This window comes from Rhamphochromis sp. 'chilingali' (genome assembly GCF_963969265.1).
Source record: "Rhamphochromis sp. 'chilingali' genome assembly, chromosome: 2".
NCBI lineage: Eukaryota > Metazoa > Chordata > Actinopteri > Cichliformes > Cichlidae > Rhamphochromis > Rhamphochromis sp. 'chilingali'.
This window is the reverse complement of record NC_137930.1, coordinates 61,911,097-61,931,833: the sequence shown is the minus strand read 5'-3', so window position 1 is coordinate 61,931,833 and position 20,737 is coordinate 61,911,097. Positions and strand designations below refer to the sequence as shown.

General features: G+C 38.7%; 3 protein-coding genes and 1 long non-coding RNA gene across 4 annotated transcripts; 3 read left to right on the top strand and 1 right to left on the bottom strand.

Annotated features, from left to right (window-relative positions):
- Positions 1 to 3,619: 3,619 nt before the first annotated feature.
- LOC308391801 lies at positions 3,620 to 5,908 on the top strand. Its single transcript, XR_013970699.1, has 4 exons — positions 3,620 to 4,067; positions 4,801 to 4,955; positions 5,509 to 5,722; positions 5,866 to 5,908. It is a non-coding gene; the product is annotated as an uncharacterized lncRNA (long non-coding RNA).
- Positions 5,909 to 7,737: 1,829 nt separating this feature from the next.
- Positions 7,738 to 8,870, top strand: LOC308384792 (uncharacterized protein; the record flags this gene model as incomplete). The annotated part of the gene is made up of 4 exons (XM_080863400.1): positions 7,738 to 7,782; positions 8,101 to 8,201; positions 8,346 to 8,549; positions 8,713 to 8,870. The coding sequence occupies exons 2-4, from the start codon at positions 8,168 to 8,170 to the stop codon at positions 8,868 to 8,870; spliced, it is 396 nt and encodes a 131-aa protein (XP_080719526.1). The 5' UTR covers positions 7,738 to 7,782; positions 8,101 to 8,167.
- An 881-nt stretch (positions 8,871 to 9,751) lies between these two features.
- Positions 9,752 to 11,746, top strand: LOC308391853 (uncharacterized protein). The gene is made up of 5 exons (XM_080874608.1): positions 9,752 to 9,986; positions 10,155 to 10,283; positions 10,366 to 10,506; positions 10,998 to 11,121; positions 11,193 to 11,746. The coding sequence occupies exons 1-5, from the start codon at positions 9,837 to 9,839 to the stop codon at positions 11,408 to 11,410; spliced, it is 762 nt and encodes a 253-aa protein (XP_080730734.1). The 5' UTR covers positions 9,752 to 9,836; the 3' UTR covers positions 11,411 to 11,746.
- A 606-nt stretch (positions 11,747 to 12,352) lies between these two features.
- Positions 12,353 to 19,739, bottom strand: LOC308384785 (uncharacterized protein). The gene is made up of 10 exons (XM_080863395.1): positions 19,435 to 19,739; positions 16,349 to 16,423; positions 15,934 to 16,089; positions 15,355 to 15,670; positions 14,971 to 15,169; positions 14,621 to 14,666; positions 14,454 to 14,545; positions 13,167 to 13,277; positions 12,774 to 13,050; positions 12,353 to 12,647 (listed from the first exon to the last, which is right to left on the bottom strand). The coding sequence occupies exons 1-10, from the start codon at positions 19,573 to 19,575 to the stop codon at positions 12,441 to 12,443; spliced, it is 1,620 nt and encodes a 539-aa protein (XP_080719521.1). The 5' UTR covers positions 19,576 to 19,739; the 3' UTR covers positions 12,353 to 12,440.
- Positions 19,740 to 20,737: the final 998 nt, after the last annotated feature.

The window sequence follows — 20,737 nt, the reverse complement described above, 5'->3', positions numbered from 1 at the left end:
CGTTCGTTATCGGAATTAACCAGACAGATCGCTCCACCAACTAAGAACGGCCATGCACCACCACCCACAGAATCGAGAAAGAGCTATCAATCTGTCAATCCTTTCCGTGTCGGGTGAGGTTTCCCGTGTTGAGTCAAATTAAGCCGCAGGCTCCACTCCTGGTGGTGCCCTTCCGTCAATTCCTTTAAGTTTCAGCTTTGCAACCATACTCCCCCCGGAACCCAAAGACTTTGGTTTCCCGGACGCTGCCCGGCGGGTCATGGGAATAACGCCGCCGGATCGCTAGTTGGCATCGTTTATGTCCGACCATTTTTTTTTTAAATTGACAGCACAGTGTCACAGTGTATTAGCTTTTTGAAAGGTTCCTGGTTTCTGAAAATGCTCCAAAGTAAACTGTGTTAAACGAGCTCTTTTATTTAAGGACTATGGACACTGTGACGTCATATTCTTAGCCACCTGTCCTGGAGTTAAATAGGCAATCACTGTTAAGCATTGAAAAGCCCCAGTAAGCTGCAGCTATAATAAGGCCTACTGCGGCAACACCTAAACCTATTTTAAGTAGGCGTTTAGCACCATGACGCCATGAACCACTAGTCGGAACCACATCAGTAGATGGTTCTGAGACAGGAGAAACAAGCTCCTCGGGTTCAGGAGCAAGATTCTCCAGCTGCAGAGGTTCACCAGTGATGTTGTGAACAGCAGCTAATATTTCTTCTTCCTCCTCCCTTCTCAGCTCATCCTTAAGATTATTAATTATTTCTCTTTTCATTTTAAGATGTTCATATAGTTCATCTATGAGATCTTCGTTATGAACAATCTTGAAATTTTGCTTTTTGACTTTTTCTTCCAGCCAAAATATTTGCAGTGTCAGACTTTCTGTTGTCTTTTCTTGATGCTCAAGATTTTGTAAACATTTCTTGAGAGTTGTGTTCGCTGTTTTTAATTTGTTTATCTCAGCAGCAATGCTGCTGTTCTCCTTAAGGAAATATTCTTCTTTTTCGTGAAAGTCACGGCACATCCTCTGAATGGTGCTAACCTGCTCCTGCATTTTAGCCTCCAGAGATTCCACCTGTGACTGCTTTTCATCCAGTGTCTGTCTCACCCGGCGCTGAAGAGTACAAATTTCTCTTTTCAGCTCAACTGTGAGTTCTGTCTTCCGAAATATTTCCCTATATTGTTTTTCTATTATCTCTTCTTTTTTTATTGTTTTATGGTGAGCTTCTCCCACTTGCTGCTCAAGTGTCTCTAAAGAGTCCTTGAGATCTGCGTTCTCTTTTTTTTGCTCGTTTCTCTCACGTTCAATCTGAGACAACTGAGCAGCAATGCTGCTGTTCTGCTCAGTGAGAGATTCCGTCTTTTCCAAAAAGTCATGGTGCATTGTCTGAACGTTCTTTTCCTGTTCCTGGAGTTTAGCCTCCAGAGATTCCACCTGTGTCTGATTTTTTTTTTAGCCTGAGCCTTCATGTGTTTAAGCTCATCTCTTGACTGGTGGAAATTATCTTTATAATAATTCTTTTTGAGCTTTAGGGTGCTCAACTCCAACTGGAGTTGTTGAATTTTCATTTGAAGCTCCATAGGGTCAGGTATTTGTCTCTCCATCAACCCTCGAATCTCTCCGTCAGACTGTGAATTATTAAATGCTTCGTTAATGCTTCGGGAACTAATCGATCACCAAGGTGGCAATATGGCTCAAGGAGGCCATAGACAGAGTTAAATAGGCAATCACTGTTAAGCATTGAAAAGCCCCAGTAAGCTGCAGCTATAATAAGGCCTACTGCGGCAACACCTAAACCTATTTTAAGTAGGCGTTTGGCACCATGACGCCATGAACCACTACTAGTCGGAACCACGTCAGGAGATGGTTCTGAGACTGGAGAAACAAGCTCCTCGGGTTCAGGAGCAAGATTCTCCTGTGTCGGGACCACATCAGGAGATGCTTCTGAGGCAGGAGAAACAAGCTCCTCGGGTTCAGGAGCAAAATTCTCCTGTGTCGGGACCAAATCAGGAGATGGTTCTGAGACAGGAGAAACAAGCTCCTCAGGTTCAGGAGCAAAATTCTCCTGTGTCGGGACCACATCAGGAGGTGGTTCCAAGGCAGGAAAAAAAAGCTCCTCAGGTTCAGGAGCAAAATTCTCCAGCTGCAGAGCCTCCAGAGATTCCACCTGTGACTGTTGTTCTTGGTACTCAAGAGGCTCTAAAGTTTTCTTGAGTTCGTCTCTCTCCCTTTCAATAAGTGACAACTGAGCAGCAATGCTGCTGTTCTGTCTAAGGAGATATTCTTCCTTTTCCAGAAAGTCACGGTGCATCATTTGAACAGTGTTAACCTGTTCCTGCAATTTAGCCTCCAGAGATTCCACCCTTGACTGTTTTTCATCCAGAGCCTGTCTCATCCGACGCTGAAGAACACATATTTCTTTTTTCAGCTCAATTATTTGTTCAGTCTTGTGATCTATTTCTCTATTCTGTTTTTCTATTATCTCTTCTTTTTTTGTTATTTTGTGGTGAGCTTCTCCCACTTGGTGCTCAAGTCTCTCTAACTCTTCCTTGACATCACGGTGCATCGTACTAATTTGTTCTTGTATTTTCATTTGAAGGTCTCTAGGCTCCGATATTTCTCTCTCCACTAACCCATATAGTTCGTTTGATTCCGCTGGAATCGCTCTGTCAGACTGTGAATTATTGACTATTTCTCGTGACATTTCTTTAAAAGCTTAATGCAACGTGTCGAAAGAAAAATACGTGTGCTTAATTATTTAACTTTAAAATAGTCCCTTTCTGAAAGGTTTCTGGTTTGCTAAACACAACTCGCTGTTTCTGAAAATGTTCCAAGTAAAACTGTGTTTGCAAAGGTGAAGAGGGGGTATTTATAGACTTTCGTGGCTTCGAATTTGACGTCAACGCTCTTCGAGCCTTTGATCCTTTGTTCGATCACAGGATCACATGACAGGAGATGTTCACGTGCGTCCAAACTGCAAATGAATCGCGCACGAGCAAAGCCGCCGCTCCCGCACTGACTGTAACGCAGTCATTTCTTCTTTTACTGTTATGCTGTTTTGTGGATCACAAGGTTTAAAACTACTTGTAAACACACACACAGTAACTCCACCCTAACCTGCAGCTGCAGCGCAAATAACAACGAAAATTGTTTGTAAACGTGTCCTGGAGTTTACAGGTGCAGACAGTGCAACAGCTTCCAGGTCATTTATTCTGCCAATATGGCAAGAAGGTCATAACTGCTTCAAGCAATACTAAGTGCAATAATCCTTTCTGTCATCGTTGTATTTTTACTCAGTTGTATATAGTATTTGTATTTGTATTCTATTTTTATCTTATTGTATATTTATTTTGTTCTACTGTATATAGTATTTTATTTTATTCTATTCTGTACAGTTGTGTACTGTATTTATTCTTATTGTATTCTAATTTTTGCCTCATAACTTTTGCACTGTCCACTTCCTGCTGTGACAAAACAAATTTCCCACGTGTGGGACTAATAAAGGTTATCTTATCTTATCTTATCTTAAGCACTGTCTATATCAGGGGTAGGCAACGCCAGGCTTCGAGGGCCGGTGTCTATGGGCTCAAAATGTGGTCATAAATATTTTGTACTTGTAAAAAAGATTTGTACTTGTAAAAAAGATTTGTATGTGTAAAAAAAATTTGTGCGTGCGTAAAAAAGATTTGTATGTGTAAAAAAGATTTGTGCGTGCGTAAAAAAGATTTGTATGTGTAAAAAAGATTTGTGCGTGCGTAAAAAAGATTTGTATGTGTAAAAAAGATTTGTGCGTGCGTAAAAAAGATTTGTATGTGTGAAAAAGATTTGTGCGTGTGTGAAAAAGATTTGTGTGTGGACTTAGAAAAAAAAACCCTGCAAGTTACAAGTACGAATTTTGACCCTATTTTTCTTCCTTTAAGCTGATTGGTCAATGTCATGTCAATCACAAATTAAACAATCCAATCAGAGAACAGATGGGTTTGGCTGTCGGGGGGATGCTTTACGGACCTTCAGGTCCTGGAAGGGTTGCAGATTGAAGATGGAGGACAGCGGTGCCGCTTCTGCGGCGCAGGTAAGCTTTAGTTTATGGTTTACTGGAACAAGCTAATTGTCCAGACATATATTTTTGAATATCATGTTCGTTTACTACACTGTAATTTTTCACGGTGCCAAAAGATAGCTTAAAAAGGGCTCTCAACATTAGCCCTAGTGTTGCATGTGTTTAAATAGTCTCCTGTGTGGCACGGTCTGTCTGCTTAAACATCAGCATCGTGGAGAATTATGTGTTTGGATTTAAGTGTAATCCCGATGAGATGTCGTTTTGGTAATAATTGGAACTGAAATGCTCTGACTTGACCTTAGCACTGGTCCCAGGTCACCCCCGAGTTTGTGTTAGAGTAATACTACAGTAATTACAGTATACAACAACTTTCAGCAGCTACTAAAAGTTAGGGGACCTAGCTTAACTTTCAGTAGCTGCTAACGCATTAACGAGCAAACCGCGCTAACGTGTTATGCTGCGCTAACGGAAAATCGGTTAATGTCATTTTAAGGAGATTACTGCTGACAGCACAAATATATGTGTGTGTATAAAGTATCTGATTTCAGTTTTCTTCTACTACTGTAATTATGGCTTAACAAGCTTCCTCAGTGTTCTTTTAAACTCTCACTCATGACTATTAGTTATACTGTTAACTATTTTAATATTAGGTTAATAAGGGAAAAAGGGATATATCGGGAAACCATATGGTATTGTTTAAATGAAGATGCAGATGTTCAATAACATATAAATATATTTTCAACAGGAGCCAAAGACTGCAATAGAGAAGGCTATACTGAATCTTGTGGGAATTCTGTCAACTTCCCAGTCTGATATTAGGAGTAGAACTGCAACCACATCTGTTACTGCGACAGTGCCTCAGCAAACCCCAAGAGTGAGCACCCAAATAGAAATGCAAAGGTAAAAAGAAAAAGAAAATTGCCAGTAATGCTACTCCTTTCTTTTTTTTTCGGGGGGGAGGAGTGTTATGGAACAGTAATCAAAGATATTCAGTAAAGTAGAAGCCCAGATAATTAGGTTTGTATTTCAGTTGTTCATATTTTTAATATTCTTTTCCCTGTATTCTGGAGAAGACATAAAATCTGTACTGACAAGGATATAATGAATACTGGATTCAAGGAACCCTTTTGGTTTTGAGTTACTCTTTGGTTTTGGTTTAAAAATATAATTCATAGGCTTTAACCTGGCATGCACAAAAGTAAAATGCTGCATCCAGGATTTGTCTCTATTGTGTGTTCAGCTTTTACTCTTACTCTCTTTTATGTAAGTCATCTTTTTATTTAAACAACCTGCTCTGCAAATTACCTATGCTCTTGGATCCTCCTTAAACATCATTATGACATTTCACCTTAACAGTAATGCAGTACTTTTCCAATCAGATGAGTAGTCTTGCTTTAATTTGGAAGAATTTGGCGCAGTGTTTAATGCCTCAAATGTATAATCTTATTTACAGGTCATTTCCAGCAATGTTTCAAAGAAGGCAATCCAAAGGAAAGAGGCCTTTCCCAGCTCCTAGTAATGTCATACATGCAGTTCGCAACCTTCAGTTGCAATTCTGTCTTTTGCCTGACTCCACGACAAAAACCCCAAAGAATGAAATACGGCTTCTTCAAGCTGGACTTGGAAGGCGAACTCTCAGCATAGCTGACAATGCTGATCATGAAGAAGTACTTTTCTCAATTTTAGATGCCTTTATCTTGTCAAAAAAAAATCTAATTTTAAACTTTAAAATTAAAATTGAAAAATGTTACAATTTGATTTGACAAACTAATGATGAGGAAATGTTTGATTTCTTTTAACCCTAATTTAGATTACTGTAGCTCTGCATGAAGAGTATCCGAAGATGAAGGCCCTAACAGGTGGATGGCTCTTGTATAAAGCAGGAGGTAAGTCATTTTAACTCCCCGACTTTGTGTCTGAGTTAATAGAAGACATTTACTTAGAGCCAAAAGCATCCGGATAAGTTTTACAAGAAGCTTTTTTGTCTAATTAAAACATTTCTAACACTTCTTCCGAGAATAACTTATGGAACACTGATATGGCTTTTATTATTTATTTTTCAAATTTGTAGGCATGGTCTTTTTTTTCGATTAACTCACTTTTTTTGTGCATTGTGATTGAAAAGCTATAAAGGCATAAGATGCACATCAATACACTTCCATTGTTTACAGGTATAAGATCAACAGTACAGCACCACTTAATTAAAAACTTGAATATTCGGAATATGTTTATGGATGAAATATTGTTTTGGTCTAGTGATTCATTCAACATTTTAAGCATTGTTTAAAAATGAAAAGCATAGTTTGCTACAAGGTAGTTTTTAAAGACATTGCTATACAAGAGTAGTGTTCCATAATGTTATGGATTTATTTGTACTTTATGATCTCAACTTTTAGAACATTGCTGTATTGCGAATGCATTATTTGGTTTTTGTTCCATATTCTAGGTGGTAGCGGACAGAGAAATCTCTCTCTAGTATCTCAGGGAACACAAGGCTACACAGCCAAGACGCTCAAGATGGCCACCAACAATGGAAAAAATACTCTTTATATTGTCCCTCTCCAAGAAAAAATTGATACTACACCTCTTCCACATGATGCTGCAGAATTCAGCAAAATGCCGAAGTCTCAGTGCAAGACCTGTGGTGTGACTATGCCTCTTCAGCTACTTGTTTGTCACGTAGAAAACTGTGTACAAGTAAGCCAAATTCAACAGTAAAACAAACATTGCTACCACCTTTGCTAAAAACTAAAACTTTTTAAGTTGTATTCTTTTTACTACTTTCAAAATGGAAGGACAGAATATTATGCTTTACCCAAGACTACTTTGGGTGAATTTCCAGAGTCAATGTATGTGCTGAAATCAGTCGTAAGTTTTGCTCTAAATGTCTGTGAAGTTTCTCAGTTATCCCAGTCATTGTAGTCTAAAGAGTTTGCAAAGAAAACATCTGGACTTCTATAAGTTTTCTTGAAGATGTGCCACCTCTCATCTGAGAAGCTTCTTCGTTTCTTTAGAGCATAGGTGTCAAAACCTGTCCCGCAGCCTAATTACATTTGCCCTGCGAAGCCATACCAAATTACTATTAGAGTTGGCCTACTGGTATTATACAGCTAATATATATATTGTTTAGTATTAAGCTTTGCTTGTTTCATATTCCGTTTTTTAGCAAAACGTGTTTGAGTCCATAAGAAAAGATTCATTCTTATATCTGGAGGAACAAATATATTTCAATAAATATTAATGTTAGCCCGCGACTTTGTTCCAGTTTTGAATTTTGGCCCACTGTGTATTTGAGTTTGACACCCCTGCTTTAGAGCAATTGGTGGAGAGTCCAAAACTTTATGCCCTATTGGAGTGTCCCCATGAGGGGCGTTGATCCCCTAGTTTGCTCTAAATGACAAATCGTGAGCAGCATGTAGCTACCATAAATGTGAAAGCATAACTGACCAGGCACATCAGAATGAAGTCCAATTGGAGGTGAGTTCCCAGATATATTTAACATTGTAATATGGACAATACAAAATTCCAAGCAGATCTTTGTTCAACTGTTTCATTATTTGCTAATTACCTGTGGCATTCTGTGCTAGATTTGGACTGTTCATCTTTGCTAGGACTAAAATAAATACACTTTTTAATTGCAATATCCTCTTCAGCCTTCTTGTCCTGTTTGTGGAAATCATTATCCTCCAGATGACTTGGTCTTGCATGCCAGTACATGTGGTGATCGGTAAGTTCATTTTAGTTGGACAACACTAAACAAATGCTATGTGTAGCACATTTATAGTTGCTCTTGCTTCTGTCTTTGCATCATGTCATAGCAGGGGCTCATCCTTATCTAACCTGTTCATCTTCTATGATCATGTTGACCACATGGATGAGCTTTTATCAGTGTTCATCCTGGCATTTTAACAATATACTTTTGCTTCTTTAGAGTGCATTGTTTAGGTGACCTTATCTTTTATTGACAGTATTCCTGCATCCATCTATCGATCGATCGGTTTAAACACTGATGGTTTTTTTTTCTTTTGCAACACTTTGGGTAAAGTGAAGTGGATGACCTGCATCACGCAGCACATGAAGTCAGAGACACACTTCTCAATTTTGCTGCTGAGATGAACACTGACATCCCAGCCAACAATAAGGAAGGTACTTTTCATACCAAATGTCAGAGTATATTTAAAATTCCAAATTGACGTGCTTACCAGAAAGTGTGCTGGGCCTTAATTTTTTGGCTTACTGGGTTTACAGTACAAAATGTTATTTTTGCATACAATGTACTTTATCTTTTAGTAGAACAGTGGAAAAAGGCCAGTGATCCCCAAGATGCTGCAGTTTTGTTTAAGAGGCATCTCTTAAAGGAAAAGGAGGAGAACCCCAAAATCACAGCTATCATTGACATTCGACAAGATCAAACATCCCAGAGCCGAGAGATCATTGCTTTCTACAAAAGACCACAGATTGATTGGGCAGGACCTTTTCGTTGTTCTTTACAAGGTAATGCTTATGGTGAAGCATAGATTCAGTTACTTTCTTTAAAGGCTGTTTAACATTCCAACTTGGTAAATGAGAATTTTCCATTAAAGGGTGCTGTAAAGCAGTTTGTAACTTTACTTGTGTTGTTGTTGTTGTCTTTTTCTTTTTCCCAATTTTAAAATAGGTGACACAGCTGTTGGCACTGGGGTCCAGAGACATTTTTTCAGCATGGCAATGCTAAAGTTGCAACATGGCTTTAACATCCATAGCGGTATGTTTCTTACGGAGCCCCCCAGGGGACATGGGAGAAAAAAAAATTACGGAGGAAAAAAAAAAAATTAGGGAGAAAAAAAAAAATTAAGACGGACTTTTGCGAGATCTCGCAAAAGTATTGCGAGCGCTCGCAAAAGTATTGCGAGATCTTGCAAAACTCCAACAATGGCGGCAGCTACTTAGTTGTAATATTACTCTTTCTGGGTCACAAAATACACTTTTAAGATATTTTGAGGCGTGAATGTAGTTGTGTAAACGTCAGATACCTGCTCGGTTTACAAGACATCACATATTTGCAAAAGAGCTCCGACGTTTTTGGAGATCTGACACCCACTAGCTCGAAGCTAACGGGCGGTCGAGACCTACTACAGCCGGGAGGAACACCGCTTTCCCAGCACATCGTGCCTCGACCTCCCGGTCGGCTTCGAGCTGGCGGCCACTAGCTCGAAGCTAACGGGAAGTCGAGACCTACTACAGCCGGGAGGAACACCGCTTTCCCGGCACATCGTGCCTCGACCTCCCGGTCGGCTTCGAGCTGGCGGCCTCCGAAGAATGCGGCTAAAACTTTTGCGAGATCTCGCAATACTTTTGCAAGCGCTCGCAATACTTATTGCGAGATCTCGCAATACTTTTGCGAGCGCTCGCAAAAAGTCCGTCTTAATTTTTTTTTTCCTCCCTAATTTTTTTTTTTTTACTCCCTAATTTTTTTTTTCTCCCATGTCCCCTGGGGGGCTCCGTAGTTTCTATATCCTTTTCTTAATTAATGTGAGATGAGTTTTTAAAATAATCCATCGAGAAATTTACTCCAGAAATTTAAAAAAGAAAAAAGATTGAAGTATTTGCATCATGTTTGACCACTTCATTAATCAACTACTTACGTCAATAGATAACGCTATACCTTTTTTATTTTTCTTGTACTGTTCTTCTCCAGGTGCAGCCAACATGACCCTTCTCTTTGAGGGACAAGAGAACCATCTAGTGCCTTCTACTTCTCAGATTTTGGCAGACAGTGACTTATTTGTGGTAGCAGGCAGAATGATTGGGCATTCATTTTTGAACGATGGGCCACGATTGCATGGCCTCAGCAAGGCTATTATTCACATGTTGGTCCATGCTGATAGAGACACTGTCACTGTACAGCTCGATGATGTGCCAGACCTAGATATTCGTTCTACAATTTGCATGGTGAATACTAATTTACTTCAAGCCTTTGTGAAATCATAATTTAAATTAACTCATTATTTTTATATACGTGTAAATACCCCCCCCCCCCCCCCCCCCCCCAAGAAAATGCAGATTTTTTATGCAATATATTTGCAACATACTAAAATGGAATTTTTTTTCCTCTATAAGCTTGATGGTAATAAACACCTCACTGAGCAGCAGAAGGATGACATTAACAATTTGGCCATTTCCTGGGACTTGCCACCCGTTAGTGCAGAAAACCGCAGATGGCTGTTCCAACAGCTTCTCCATCATGCAGTAAGATTGCCCTTTAAAAAAATTTTTTAGATTGTCATCACCTAAGCAAATGTCATGTGGTTATTTTTAATTATTGTTTTAGGTGATAGGCCGAACTAAAAGGCAGACAAAACACATCAGAAAAGGTCTGAAGGACACCGGATTGTTGACTATGCTTCAACAAAGACCTGACACAGCCTCAGTGGTCTTTCCCCAGCATGAAGACAGCATTCTTACTGCACAGGTATTTCAATGCATTTCTAATATGCCGACTACAGTGACAAGGCTAGATGGCATGACAGTTAATGCTGCTTTTAGGGGAGGCTGTAGCTCAGGAGGTAGAGCAGGTCATCTACTGATCAGCAGTTTGACCCTGGCTCCCCGCTCTGTATGAATTTTTGGTAGGAAGTACAGAAAATAACAATGTGATTGTGACAATGATAATTGTTGTAGAAAAAACTTTGAAGGGTCTGGGAGAGTAGAAAATTAAGAATCAGTCCTTTTACCATTATACTTTAAGTGAGACAAAATGATTGATTGATAATACTTTATTCATCATGAGGAAAATTCTTTTAAAGGCTGCCAGATAATCCAGTGCCATCATGAGCACCCCGTAGAATACACCATATATAAATGCCAAGTGTCGGAAAAAAGTCCCTTCGCAAATTTAACATGTAAAAAAACTGTATTTAAGGCAGTTGCATTCTTAAGTGTGTCTCTGAAATCTCATTTTAGGCTGTTCTTAGCCACATTGTTTGGCCAGGAGATGAGGGCGATGATGAAGACGATGATGATCCACCTTACCCACAAAGCATCCAAATGCAAACAGTGGGATTTCTGAAGACCTACATTGAAACAGGCGAGTGTAATTGCATTGTGATTCAAAATTTGAATCTAATTTAATTTCTAATGCATTGATTATTTTTACAGCCACTCCATTCCAGCTCAGCCAGCTGATGAGGTTTTGGGTCGGGTGGGAAATTCCGACTGGTACCATGAAGGTTGAAGTAGTCGAAGCAGACTACCTCATATCCTCTACATGTTTTGGAACGTTGCGTGTGCCTGGGCACTTCCACGAGTACAATGTCTTTTCCAAACATGTTGATGATTGCATTGCAACTTGTGCCACAGGTTTCGGCCTTATTTAAAAGCAATTTGTAGACACTGGATGTCGAATAAACTTGCTAAACCATGCTTGAAAAATGTTTTACATAGCCAAAAGTTTCACTGTTACTTAGGCTTATTGATTTTTTGTGAATATTGTTATGCGAGTTTAAATATAAAAATTAAAGTTACAGTTCCCACCATTAACATTTATATTTGAAGTTAAGGAACTAATGATTGTGTTATTTAGGTTTCAGTCATTGTCATGCATCCGATTTACATCATCTCTTTGTTTGAAGAAGTTTCCTGGATTACACGATTAATACCAAAGCTGTATTAAATGTTACACACAGTCCAATGATGTTGAATATAATGTTAATAAAAATCTGCCACACTGTCAGCTGTGGTCAAGCTATTTAATTACCGCATGCAGGACAGCTAACACACATCAAAACATTACAGTTCTACAGTCATGAGAGTTTTTGTCACTTTCAAGCTGTTACCAATAAAGTCAAGTTTTGGGCTATGAAAATTGGATGATAATTTTCCGGATTATTTTTGAGGTTGTTTGAAATCATTTTGTAAATCAAAGGAAATATGCTTGAACACCCCAAATTGAAATCCAGAATTTGTTAAGGACATGGATTTGGAGCAGCAGTTATTGGACTTAAATACAAGTTACATTCTAGACTCCATCACAGTTAAGAAAAAGAAATCTTGTCAGACTGTAAATAAAGTATATTAATTGAATCTTGCCTTTAAAATGAAATAAAAATATAAATCAGCAAGAATAGGCATGATGGCACCTAAACAAAATTTTATTGAAGCTATTATTAAACAAAGGACTTACATGAGAACAGAAAGCATTTATCATGTTACCTTTGCATTAACTGACAGATTATCAGGAAAATATGGTTTAGTAAACTCATCAAACACAAAATGCATTAACATTAAAAACTGAAAATAAATATTGATGCAGACTTTTAGTAACTGTCCTCAGATACAAAAACTGATAATTCAACATAATGTAAACATCTGTTAGGGCATATTATTTTCAACTATCACTAGATAAAGCTATAAATCCTGCCTGTTCTCAAGAATGCCTTCCACATACTGGAGAAGGGAACTGTAAATGTCAGCCCCATAGGACATAGAGGGTTCCATGGGATTGAAAAGGTGTCTCACTCTTTCCAAATCCTCACTGTCAAGTGGAGACACAAGTTCTGGAAGGTGAATACCAGTTTGGTCCAAGTCTGCAATGTCCACATCTGGATACTCTGCCTGAAATTAGACGCCATCAATTCAGGAAGTCTTTAAAATACATGCTTTATTAATTTTGTCAATGATATACATATATTTTTTTTTTCAAAAAAGCAATTTGAATAATTTAGAGATGTGTAATCATACCACAATACTTTCAGGAGGATTGACTGGATTCTGAGTCTTTCCAATCTCCCATAGTTGGTTTGGGGTGTAGTTCCGCTCTGTCCTAAGAGAGTGATTGTTCCAGCCTTCAATAAACGTCTCCAAATCTGCTTGGATTCGTGGCAAAAACACATACTGTGCACAAAAAAGGTCAGTACAGTTTGTTGGATCCAACAGTCTGTCTTCCTCAAGTCTGTGAAGAAGATCGTAGTAGATGTTGGTGACAACATTCCAAACGTCTCGCCACAGGCGCTCTATCCTTTAAAACAAAACAAAAATTTTAAACGTAATTTTGTTAATAACACATTCAATAATTAACGCCAGAATACTACACCTGGCAATCAAAAATATGTTTTTGTTGTAAATTAGGAATACCTTTGGTTATGCACGCTTTTGCCAGACATAAAGCTTCCTCTACCACAGCCCCGAACTTCAAACATGTATCGAGCAATGTCAACATTCTCAACTCCTTGGTCTCCCCTCACTCTAGAAATATGAAAAACAAAGGACACAGAAATTGCAGAGTATCACAGTTTAGCAATATTTTAAAGTTAATCATTTAAAGAAAAATGTGAATGTTTTACATTCAACTGTATAATATTTTTAGGGCTCTTTGAGCTCTTATGCAGAGCTATATTTGTAAATATTTTCCCCAAAAGTACAATACACAACTAGCAATGTTAACTTGCAAAGTCAGTGAAATGGTTGTTCTATCACAGTCTGGCTGAGCAGCTGACTATGTGAAGTATTAATATTTGACCCAAGTGCAGTGTGGTACAAAACTTGAATGTTAACAGAAAGCAAGCCGTTTCTTAAGGCTGGTAAAAACTATACAAAACAAAAGGCAGAGATGAAGCTAAACTGGGCAGACTAAAGATAAACATAAAAACAAAAACATGAAACTCGCCGTGGATACAAAGATACCTGAAACCTGGAGCGTAGAAGCAGAGACGCATGGAAACATGGCACAAACGACAACAGACAACATGACAAAGAATGAACAGAAACACACAGACTAAATACACACAAGTGTGATTAGAGAAAATGAAAACACATGGGAAACAGCTGACACTGATTTGACATATTCGTCCATATTTATCTGATCTTCTACATTTGTACTACATTGGTACTCGCCCCCTCATACACTTCGCTCTTTTTCAGCTTCCCTTCTGTCTGTTCCACATGCTTGCCTAACTACAATGGGACTCAGAGCCTTTAGTTGTTCTGCCCCAAGACTTTGGATGTACCTCCACCAGATCTCCGGACAACAAACACTTTCACCACTTTTAAGTCACGTCTCAAAACCCATCTATTCAGAATTGCATACACCTGATTCTGTATTAGTCCATTTTAACTTGATTAGCTTTTATACTGTCATGCTTGCTTTTCTCTTCTTTAACTTATGTCTACATTTTATTTGCAATGTTTCAATATATTGTATTGTTGCTATTGTAAGATAACCTTAAGGTGTTATAAAACGTGTTATTATTATTATTATTATTATTGTAGTATTTCTCTGAAAATATAATACAAATGATAGGAAAATTCAATCATTTCCAGACAGCAAGCATGTGTGTCAGGCACGAATGTGTATTCAAAATATAAGTGAGACTGATTTAAGCCTCTATGCTCTAATGTGAACAGCAAGTTTTTGCATTATACCTCAATGGAAATCCATGCTTCTGTACAGCCTCAAGGAAGAACGTCAGTGCTGTAGAAGCCTTGTTGTTGTTAGCTGCTTTCAAGTACAAGATCTGAAAATAAAGAGACATTATGGAAGTACTAGTACTAGCATCACATTTTCTGCTATTTTAGTGAAGAATGCAAACCTTCCTTGAGAAGCCATCAACACCACCAAACATCACAAGTCCATATCTGTAAAGAGACAAAGACACAGCCCCTAAGACTTCAGCCACTGAGTATAATTAATTAATTGCATTTTTCACCAATAATCAAATATGATATATAAACACTAAATATATATATATATATATATATATATATATATATATATATATATATATATATATATATATATATATATATATATATATAAAACTGCTAACTTGGCGGTAAAGTGATGGCGTAATGTAAAATACAGTGTTTGCATATGCATGAATGAGTTAAATAGTAATGGGCCCAAATGTGCCCTATGACTATTGAGTTATGTTAAACTTACCTAATTAACTTATGGTTGGTGTCAATGTGGAGTAGTGACAGAGGACCAGGAACACTGTATGTCCTTCTGACAACACATCCAAGATTTGCCATCCTTTCAAGGATTCCAGCGCTGTCAACACGACGCATGGAATCCCATACTCTGTTCCACTGCACCCTGTGGCCCAGTGCCCTGAAGCATCCTTTAACCATTCTGTAGCCTAAAAAGACATTCCATAGTGAAAGAATCACAACTGCACATTGGAAGGCACTTATAGTACAGTAAATCAAACTACTAACTAATCATGACATTCAGCTAGTGTTATTCATGTAAATATGAACGGTTGCTAGCAAGAAAAATAAAATAGCCTTATTACAAGCATTATTTTTCACATGAATAACTAACCCAGATTTTTTGATTCCTGTTTTATGGCTGCAATTAAGTTGTCAATTTCATCATCTGATAGTGAGCTGTAGGTTGCCGTTATTGAGAGGCCCCACTCTTCCATTCTTCGTCGGACTGTTTTCTGCGATATGCCCAAAAGCTTGGAGATACAAGGAACGGAGAGGTCCATCTTTATTAGATCTTTGAGGTGGTCTTTGGAAACATAGAGCTTTGGCCTCCCCCGTTCACCAGCTGAGCTGTCAACAACAATGGCAGACCTTCTTGTATCCATATCGGAATGGATGAGGCAGATGAGGTGGTGAAGAGCTTCAACCACCTAAAAAATGGTTGCATTAAAATATTTAGTTGGATGAAATCCTGGAATTCAGTTTTACCATCTTACTATCATTATTCTTATACCCAATCTTTATATTGAAACACAGAACAAAATTTCATCTTGGATTTAACAAGGCAATGGATGACAGGTGCATTTGTATAGCATAATTACTACACTGTAAAATTAACATTATAAGATACATAAGAATGGCATATATTGAAACGATTTTTAAAGATAACCAAAACTAAATCAAATAAACCTACCACTGATGGAACATTAATATGAGCAGAAAGAGAACAGACTAGAGTTGATGCGTTCACGCAGAGGAACTCAATATGATCAAGGTCCAAGGGCTGCTGTTGGTAGGACTGCACCAGCCTATTTTGAAGGTTTTGGAAAACATGTCTTCCTAAAGCCACCTGAAAGAAGAAAAAAATTATTCAATTACTAATATCATATGAAGTGCATTGAAGGAACAATGAAATGTCAAACTGCGTAAAACTCAATAAAACCAAATAATATTCTCATGAAATCTTTTTATTTTGATTAACTTTGTAATACAGTAAAGAAACTGAATTGCATTAAAAATTATTTTTAAATATGTTTTATCCTGTGCCACCTTGCTGTATTCAAAAAATTCAAACAACTTTACTTTAATAATGAAAAAAATGAACCCACCAAAGAGTCACAGGAACATCCCAGGTTCTCTGTTCTGGAGGGAGATCGACCAAGGTCCACTTGATTTACAGTCACCTGTTAAGTAAAACAATCAGGCAATTTTCAAAGATTTACACGTTTCTCTATGGATGTATCATACACTCTACTATTTCTCTCTCTGAAGTACCCTGTGGATGTTCCCATGATGACACAGATGACCCACAAATTTAGTATAGCACACTTCAAAACACATAACCCGATGCAGAAAGACTTTAAAAGTCCCTAAACACATGTGACATCTGTTAGGGTTGAAAATTTACTTTACAAAATTATTAAGTAAGGCTGTTTCTTTTTTTTTTTAAAGATGTACACAACGCAAATGTGCTCATAAGCATGTTGGCACTCCATGTTTGAAGGTTGAGAATGTCATTCAGCGCTGTATTCGAAATATTGCAGGTACACATAGAGTGCAGAGGGGTTTTTTGCAGTATGCTTACAAACACACGTTAATGGTTAGATTAGTCTCTGGATTAGGGAGGCTGAACAAGATGCCGTGAACTGGGCCTTAGAATCAGCATATGTTTTTATTGTCACAGTATATAAGCTGTAAAGCCCGTTTCAGCATTATCCTTTTTGGGAAGCTGGTTCACACAAAAGGCTGGCACTATAAACTTGTAATTTCAACTGCTGAAGCAAATCCAATCTTTTTAAATCATTTTCTCCTGAATTCCTTCTTAAATTTTTGAACAGGACACATCCAGCAAAGCAAATATCAACAGACATTAGCTTACTGACACCAGACAGACACTGCACTACAGTTAACTACAGAAGCATTCTTGGTCAATCTGGTACTGTATAACAGAGTACTTCTCAATGTCACTGCCTATAACAGGGCTCTAGACTAACTTTTTGACATGGGCGCACCGGTACGCCTAACTTTAAAAATTTAGGCGTACCGGCACAAAAGTTAGGCGCACTCAAATTTTTCAACCGCATCGCTTAACACCGCAGTTTTACATGTGCACTTTCTTTGGGGGGGGGAAGTCCATACAGACAATATTAATTTCTAAATTATTAACTAACAAACTTGTGCTTAAAGTGCTTTGTCAATATTGTAGAAAATGTTAAAAACTTAATCATCATCTTGGCCTCCTCTGACGACCTGTTTGCTGCTGTCTGCTGCTGAAAGGCCGTGGGGAGAGGGGACACTTGGGCAGTGCATTTACTGCAGCATATAATGTGTTTTCTGGATACACTGTGCTTTTTCAGCATTCAAATATTGATGGCACCGTGTCAGAGCACTGGCTATGAATTTCAGACAGATCAGGCCTTAACTTAACAAAAAAGTTATCAATAGTTCTTTTCATCTTTTCTTATTACCCACAGCTACAGTACATCCACTTCTCTCAGGCCTAGGCTGCTCACTAGGGCTGAGTATCATCACTGATTTCTATAATCCATTCAATTCCGGTTCTCAAAGTCCTGATTTGATTCAATTTAGCCTCAGACAGTCAGAAATATTATAATTCTGATCATTTATCAGTACTGATACACATGAGACTTCATCAGAATTGTGAAAATCACAGCAGATGCCTTTGTGTGAAAGTAACTGAGAATAAAACACAGGAAAACATGAAGGAGATTTTCCTGGTCTGGCTTTTTATAGCAGATAACCTTAAAAATATTCTGCAATTTTGCATAATTTTAAGAAATTTAAATTTCTTCAGTATTGAACAGCAGAAATTAGGCTTTCTTGTCCGAGGTCATTTAAGTGAAAAAAGAAAAAGCGCTGTAAACAACGCTAGACTGGTGGGTAATAAGCGAATGAATAATGCAGAAAACAGATTTGAGACGGGAAACTGTTCCTGAAGTACAGAGAGAGAGAGAGAGCTGTGCAGGAAGTGTGATTTTTATCGTGGTGGAAGCAAAACAGCAAAAGTCAGAGGGAATTCATGACGACATTGATCAAATGTGAAGCGCAGTTTGCTGCTTCTTTTGCTGCAGGCTCGGTGAATTTTGGTTGGAGAGAGGCAAAACCTGCAGCTCAGAATCAGCGCAAAAAGACGTAAACACAGCGCGGACCCGAAGAATCGCTAAGCTCCGACAGCGTGTCCGTGTTCAGGCCGTCGGGTGAGAAAGCCGAGAAAGACGAAGCTGATTCTGATGTGTTGGGTCCGCTCCGTGTTTAGGTCTTTGTGTGGAATCCGTTAATGAATTGATATCGCTTTATTCAAGCTACTCACCTCTCTCTTCCACCTGCACTTTCAACTGGACCACGGCCAATCAGAGAGGTCCCGCCCCTGACTATCTCTGATTGGTTTAGTCCACGATAGGGGCATAATGTGTGTCTGTTGTTGACCACACGGAGAGTTACAGAGATTTTTTTTTTGTTACCGGAACAGTTGGTCGCACCTGTGCGACCAAATATTTATTTTTAGTCGCACCACTGAAAAATTTGGTCGCATTTGCGACCAAATTGGTCGCACTCTAGAGCCCTGTATAAGCTGTCATAAATCCCAAAACGCTCACTCAGGAAGCTTGTTAAGCCATAATTACAGTAGTAGAAGAAAACTGAAATCAGATACTTTATACACACACATATATTTTTGCTGTCAGCAGTAATCTCCTTAAAATGACATTAACCGATTTTCCGTTAGGGCAGCATAACACGTTAGCGCAGTTTGCTCGTTAATGCGTTAGCAGCTACTGAAAGTTAAGCTAGGTCCCCTAACTTTCAGTAGCTGCTGAAAGTTGTTGTATACTGTAATTACTGTAGTATTACTCTAACACAAACTCGGGGGTGACCTGGGACCAGTGCTAAGGTCAAGTCAGAGCATTTCAGTTCCAATTATTACCAAAACGACATCTCATCGGGATTACACTTAAATCCAAACACATAATTCTCCACGATGCTGATGTTTAAGCAGACAGACCGTGCCACACAGGAGACTATTTAAACACATGCAACACTAGGGCTAATGTTGAGAGCCCTTTTTAAGCTATCTTTTGGCACCGTGAAAAATTACAGTGTAGTAAACGAACATGATATTCAAAAATATATGTCTGGACAATTAGCTTGTTCCAGTAAACCATAAACTAAAGCTTACCTGCGCCGCAGAAGCGGCACCGCTGTCCTCCATCTTCAATCTGCAACCCTTCCAGGACCTGAAGGTCCGTAAAGCATCCCCCCGACAGCCAAACCCATCTGTTCTCTGATTGGATTGTTTAATTTGTGATTGACATGACATTGACCAATCAGCTTAAAGGAAGAAAAATAGGGTCAAAATTCGTACTTGTAACTTGCAGGGGTTTTTTTTCTAAGTCCACACACAAATCTTTTTCACACACGCACAAATCTTTTTCACACATACAAATCTTTTTTACGCACGCACAAATCTTTTTTACACATACAAATCTTTTTTACGCACGCACAAATCTTTTTTACACATACAAATCTTTTTTACAAGTACAAATCTTTTTTACAAGTACAAAATATTTATGACCACATTTTGAGCCCATAGGTGTCCTGCGGGTTTTAGATCTCACCCTGGGTCAACACACCTGAATCAAATGATTAGTTCATTACCAGCCCCCTGGAGAACTTCAAGACATGTTGAGGAGATAATTTAGCCATTTGAATCAGCTGTGTTGGTTCAAGGACACATCTAAAACCTGCAGGACTCTGAGACAGGAGAATCAAGCTCTTCACGTTGAGGACCAAGATTCTCCTGTGTCGGGACCACATCAGTAGATGGTTCTGAGACTGGAGAAACAAGCTCCTCAGGTTCAGGAGCACTACTATGACAATTTCCCACATGCCAAAGCAACGGAGGAATGTGCTTCATTTGAGCACAACACACAGGGAACCAGCAGTCAGTGATGGGCAATAGAGGAAGCCTGGAAGCAAGAAGCAATCCTGGACTACAATAGGCACAAATACAGCTTGGATAACCTAGAGAGGATGTTAGCACCTCGAGTTGTTGAAGGAAAACTAGCTGCTGGCTCTTTTCTCCAAAGATTTGTTCACACATATGCTTGTTTAAGATGCCAAATGTTAATGAAACTATGCATATTCATGTAACCACAATAAAAGGCAGTGCTACAGGGGAACTGACCAAGAGTGCCTGGGGAAGCGGCAGGAACAGCGCTTGGTCCGGTCATCTCCCTCGTCCACGAGATCACACAAAGAGCTCTGGTGCCTTGCATCTTGCTCTTGCTAGTTGCAGTAGGTGGTCTCAATTGTTCCAGCAAGGTTTGTACTTAGACAAGCCTAACATGTTTCATCATGAAAAAATGTGAACCTTATTGCTATTTCCCCCACAAAAATGTAGTAATAATATGTAATCTGACTGGTATTCAAAGGGTATAATTTCTGAATTTGAATTATATATTGGTTTTCATAACTAGCAC

Coding starts and splice junctions, on each gene's coding strand:
- LOC308391853 (XM_080874608.1), top strand. CDS start 9,837: ATGATTGGGCATTCATTTTTGAACGATGGGCCACGATTGCATGGCCTC. Junction 9,987..10,154: donor TTCGTTCTACAATTTGCATG/GTGAATACTAAT, acceptor TTCCTCTATAAG/CTTGATGGTAATAAACACCT. Junction 11,122..11,192: donor GAAGACCTACATTGAAACAG/GCGAGTGTAATT, acceptor TTATTTTTACAG/CCACTCCATTCCAGCTCAGC.
- LOC308384785 (XM_080863395.1), bottom strand. CDS start 19,575: ATGTCATGTCAATCACAAATTAAACAATCCAATCAGAGAACAGATGGG. Junction 15,671..15,933: donor ATATTAATGTTCCATCAGTG/GTAGGTTTATTT, acceptor ACCATTTTTTAG/GTGGTTGAAGCTCTTCACCA. Junction 14,667..14,970: donor ACCAACCATAAGTTAATTAG/GTAAGTTTAACA, acceptor GTCTCTTTACAG/ATATGGACTTGTGATGTTTG.